The following is a 5362-nucleotide window of genomic DNA, read 5'->3' as shown; positions in this document are numbered from 1 at the left end:
GTCGGGGAGCGGAGATTGTTGCCAAGGACCGCTCGCTTCAGGATAAGTGACTTTGACCTAGCATCAGTAACGTAGCACTCCGCTAAGACAGTCTGTCCTCCCCAGGTCTCATCTGAGCAGCTTAAATTCATCACGGAGGAGAACATTTTCTCAAAGAAATTATCTGAAGAACTCAAAGTTCATGCTCAATCATCCAGGTACAAAGTCCAGTAATGCTCAGACTGATGAAGTCCTCTGGATAGGGGGCGAAACGTCTTTCCACAAAAAAGAAACTGTCCAGATGACCTGACTGAGCATTATTGGATGTTGTACCTGGATGATTGAGCATGAACTTTGATGTCTTGAACATGCATCTATCTATCTATGTCTTGAACCACTTGGCTGCCTGCCTGGGAGGAGTCAACGAGGGACAGGACAGCCCCCAGAAACCATCTTATCACCAGCAAACTGGTTGGTCCACTGAAGGAGTGGACCAACCAGTGCTTAGTGGGGAGACAGTTTACTTGGGACTCCTCAGACTGATGAAGCCCTCTGGATAGAGGGCGAAACATCTTTCCACAAAAAAGAAACTGTCCAGATGACCTGACTGAGCATTACTGGGTATCTCAAGAACTGGTAGCCAATGGGATTTGTTGTGTTCTGTGTTCAGGTGGAGTTCTCGTACCCACCTCTGCTGCCAAATGAGGGTCACGACAGCAACCTGCTGCCAGAGGAGTGGAAATACCTCCCCTTCCTGTCTCTCCCCGACGGAGCACACAACTACCAGGAGGGTACGTGTCAGCTGCACTACGTCAGGGGAAAAAGTCCTGCAAATCTTTTTCCCAACAAATCTACAAAGATCCCAGTTTTGTACAAGCAGGAACTGTTTTCCCATTAAGTCATACTTTGTTTTTTCTTCTGCCAGTTGAAACTCATATTAAATTGTGTTCCTCGAATGTTCATCTGAAGTTGTTGAAGAAAATGCTGCTTTGGAATCCAGCACGTTTCTTTTCCTTTATTACCTTCGGATCCTAAAATCTTTGTTTTGTAGAAGTGTTGAGCGCAGTGAACGTGTCATGTGGCTGAAGTCACGTGACCGTGTTGTGGTTTTGTCTCTGCGTATCCTGTGTTGTGAAGTTATCAAGCAGACTTCCATTTTTAAAACACCTGACATCAGAGGCAGGCGGGTTTCTGTTTTTGTGATGTATTTAATGGTCAGCTCTGTGTTAAAAGCAGAAGCAGTGTTAGAACCACTTGTGTACTTGGGGTCACTGTCTCGCTGCATGAGCCACCTTCTCTCCAGATTCAGTTCATGGACAGATGTTCTGACATTTTCCTTTAGAATTCTCTGATCTAATTCAGAATTCATTGTTTTATCAATGATGGCAGGCCGTCCTGGCCCAGATGCAGCAAACCATCATACTACCACCGCCGTGTTTCACAGATGGGATAAGGTTCTTATGCAGGAATGCAGTTTTCCTTACTCCAAACATTTGTTTAGTTTTGGAAATGTAATAAACTGTATCCCATTTTCTAAACGCTCAGAGTAACGCGTCTGAATCACAAGGTTTATCCACTTTTTACCAGCGGTTTTTCACAAAATCCTTCTGACGGCAAAGTGTTCATAATGTCGTTGGAGGAAAAGTGGGTGGAGCTCCTGCAGGTAAGGGGCGTTCACTTCGGGACAAATTGTGATTGCTGATTGGTCAGTTGCTGACGAGCCTGCTGGATTGATTGACAGGTGGCGTTGAGGATTCATGCAAAAATAAATAAAAATCATAGATTTGATTGACCCGTTTAAGAGTCATTCCATATTTATTCAATATTTCAGTGACTCTAAGGTTTGAGAACTGAGCTTCCTTACAAAATCCTGATGGTTTCTGTAGTTTTCAGGGGTGCTGAGTTGAAATTTAGGGGTTCTTGAGTCTTGGTCTTCCTCCCAAAAGAGGCTAAAATCACCACTAATAGATAAAAATAAGAAAAATGAGCTTTTGTAAACCAACAGTTGGAACAGAGTTTGTGTTCATAATTACATTTTTGTATGAAGTACTCTCTTTTTGGCCCTCCAAAGCTTCCGTCCGTCTGTTAGCTGATGTAAAAGAAGAAAAGCAACAGGTGAAAGTGTTTCTTCTTGTTCAGCCGCTCATTAAACCAACAGCTTCAGGGATAGGATGGTTGTGGTTACTGAGAAATCCAATCGCTGCTGCTAAGATGAACTCAATGATTCAGTTTGAAAAGGGATGTGTTGAACTCTGCCTTTGGGTTTTGGCTTAAAAGAATCATCTAAAAACGATTTGTTTTCCCAACTCATTTAGGTTAGTTTTGTTATTTTTTTTGTAAAGTTCAACTCTTTAACTGCGGTAAACAATCCTGGTGAACTATGTTTGCTCTCCGGCTGCTCTTGTTCTGATGAAGCGGTTCGTTTTGAGATTCTGGTTCACGTACAGATGATTAAATCAAATAATTTCTGTATATTTCTCCACATTAATTGTTTTGACTCTTCTTCAGTTTGTGTTGAAGTCTCCTGCTCGTCAGGTTGGATGATTCAGACGAGGTCAAATGAAAGAGTCTCAGCACTTTGTTGTTGAAGGCACAAACTCTTTTTATGAGGCATCACCACAACTTTTCTGAATTCTGACCTTGATCATCAGAAATGTGATAAACTTTCACTACGTCTCGAACTTGGTGTTGAAGCGGCTTCATCTCGCCTCCTTTTTGTCGAGCGCCGCACCTCTGGGTCGATTCAGCAGAAATATTGTTTGCTTTGTTCAAATCTCTCTGTTGTTGTTGTTCTCTTCTCCAAAAACCCAGAAGAGAATTTACAAACCGAGATAAATTAATCAGTTTGCTACGTGAGATCATCTGTGACAGAAAGTTCTCTCCTGAGCTTTTTGAACACGTTGTCCTTAAATCCACAACTTGTGGAGGATAAACACAAAAACATGTTTTTCTGCACATCTTTTCCCGTTTGTTTGCTTCTGTCCTGAGGATTGTGAAACTAAAGATTCCTGACGATTTAAATAAAAAAATAACCCGATGGTTGAACATGAGTCGGACCGATGTTGTTCTCGTTTTGCAGACACGGTTTATTTCCACCTGCCGCCTCTCAGTGGAGACATGAGGTGCGTTTACGGCGTTTCCTGTTACCGACAAATAGAATCAAAGGTCAGTTTTATTTTTACTTTTCGTGCGTTTGAGTTCAAAAACGTTCATTCTACAGACCATAACTAACGCAGACATTTCAAAATGTGGTCTATTTTTAAATGTACAACAGTGCTGTAAAGAATTTAGCACTTAAACTGTTTGTCAGTCTGACGTGTATATTTAAGCTTACCTTTGATCTAGACTCATTTAAAGGTGATTTAGGGTCGAATGGTGTAGAACTGCGAGGAAGCTTTGCTCTGCATCGTGCTCGTGTATAAAGCACAACATTTACATCACCCCTGACACCACGTTCAGCTGCAGCAGCGAGAGCGGAATAAAAACTTACTACGACTGCTGAAACAAAACTACCAGGAACATCTGTGTGCCAAAAACATAAAAAGGAGCTTTAAATTCATTAATGAAGTAAATTAATTTGATCAGTGAGACTCGAGCTGTGCATTAACCACAGCTCCCTTCCATTAAAGGAACATTCCAGCTGTTTTGAAGCAACGTTCTATTGTAACAATACGAGGTATTAATTTAAAATCTTACTTGTTACTGCTCTTTGATCAACCTGAACTTAACCTCTAATTTTCTGAATTTCAGACCCCTGTCAGGTTTTGTATGAGTTGTTTTAGAAGGGGACCACTCGGAAAAGAAAAAGAATTTAATTGATAAACGACCCTTTCAACAGTTCGGTAATTTACATAAACTAATGATGATAAATCTGCACAACTCTACAAATACTAGGGGAGCAACAATACGTCTCTCAGAACATGAAATGACATTTTAACAGTATTTAAAAAACTTAAAGATGAAAAATTCTAAAAGTTCTCAAGCACCCTAGGAGGTTTCCTGTCGAACTGGCAGCTCTCTGTCTGTCTGGTTTCTTAAGAGTTTCTTTAGATTTTAGAACAGCTTCTCATTCACGCTGTGTGACCTTTGAACTCCAGCGAAGGGGTGGGAATTCTTCCGCATTATTTAGTGTCTCTGCAATGTTTAGAGCTAAACAGCTGCATTAGCTAAATGCTTTTAACCTTTTTCAAATGTCATCTCAGGCTCTGAAGGTTCGCCAGGCTGACGTCACCAGGGAGACGGTTCAGAAGAGCGTGTGCGTCCTCAGTCGAGCGGTGAGTCACATCCACCATGACGATCAACAAAGAAGAAACTTTGACTTCAGCTCAGAACTGAGTTCATTCTTTAGGCTCTGGGCCTTGAAGCGGTACCATCAACTTACACGAAAAGGAGAAAAATGTAGTAAGCAGTAAGTTTCTGACCCCGAGGGGAGGGAGGTGGGAAGTAAATTATATCGACTCAGTCTGTTTCAGTCATGTGGGTTTAATGTCCAAGTAGTTTTAGTGACGAGATGGTGTAGAGGCAGGGCAGCCGGCTTGGGACCCGAAAGTCCCAGGTTCGATCCCCAGTCACTGCACATCACGTGGTGTCTCTGGGCAGCACGCCTCATCCCCAAAATGCCCCCTGGGCGCCCTCAATAGCTGCCCACTGCACCACCTGGTGGTGGATGGGTTAAATGCAGAGACTAATTTCGCCATTGTATGGAAACATGCAGTGCTGACATTGTGATGACATTATTATTATTATTATTATTATAAATTGTAGTTTTCAACCCTCATAGTGTGAATGTTCACTCATCAAAACGTAGTGTCATAAAACTTTAAAGACGCTGAAAGTTTTTTTTTTTTAATATAACTTTATATTAAAATAATGAATTTTAACTATTATAGCAGAGGAAGTCCTGGGCACGGCACAAATTAAGTTAAAATTGGCATTTTATTTATTTGCCAGACTGAAGTCAAAGGAAAAGTTTATAAGACAGTGGTGAGACCAGCTCTGTTGTCTGGTCTGGAGACAGAGACATGGACAAAAAGACCGGAGACAAAACTGGAAGTGGCAGAAATGAAGATGTTCAGATTCTCTTTAGGAGAGACAAGGACGGAGAAGATCAGGAATGAGATCATCAGAGGTACAGCACAGGTTGAACAACTGGGAGTTAAAGTTAGAGAGGACACACTGAGATGGTTTGGACATGTCCAGAGGAGGGACAGTGGTTTGGACATGTCCAGAGGAGGGACAGTGGTTTGGACACGTCCAGAGGAGTGACAGTGGTTTGGACACGTCCAGAGGAGGGACAGTGGTTTGGACACGTCCAGAGGAGGGACAGTGGTTTGGACACGTCCAGAGGAGGGACAGTGGTTTGGACACGTCCAGAGGAGGGACA

At 42.2% G+C, this 5362-nt stretch overlaps 1 protein-coding gene across 1 annotated transcript in view; it reads left to right on the top strand.

Moving 5' to 3' along the window:
- Positions 1-5362, top strand: part of avl9 (AVL9 homolog (S. cerevisiase)) — a 30641-nt gene that overhangs the window by 7354 nt on the left and 17925 nt on the right. The window contains exons 2-4 of the mRNA XM_037694285.1: positions 650-770; positions 3059-3144; positions 4182-4253. Of these exons, the coding sequence (XP_037550213.1) occupies positions 650-770; positions 3059-3144; positions 4182-4253 (279 nt within the window). The remainder of the gene's footprint in view (positions 1-649; positions 771-3058; positions 3145-4181; positions 4254-5362) is intronic.

This window comes from Nematolebias whitei, chromosome 20 (genome assembly GCF_014905685.2).
Source record: "Nematolebias whitei isolate Nwh7 chromosome 20, NemWhi1, whole genome shotgun sequence".
Lineage (NCBI taxonomy): Eukaryota > Metazoa > Chordata > Actinopteri > Cyprinodontiformes > Rivulidae > Nematolebias > Nematolebias whitei.
This window is presented reverse-complemented; position numbering and strand designations above follow the sequence as displayed.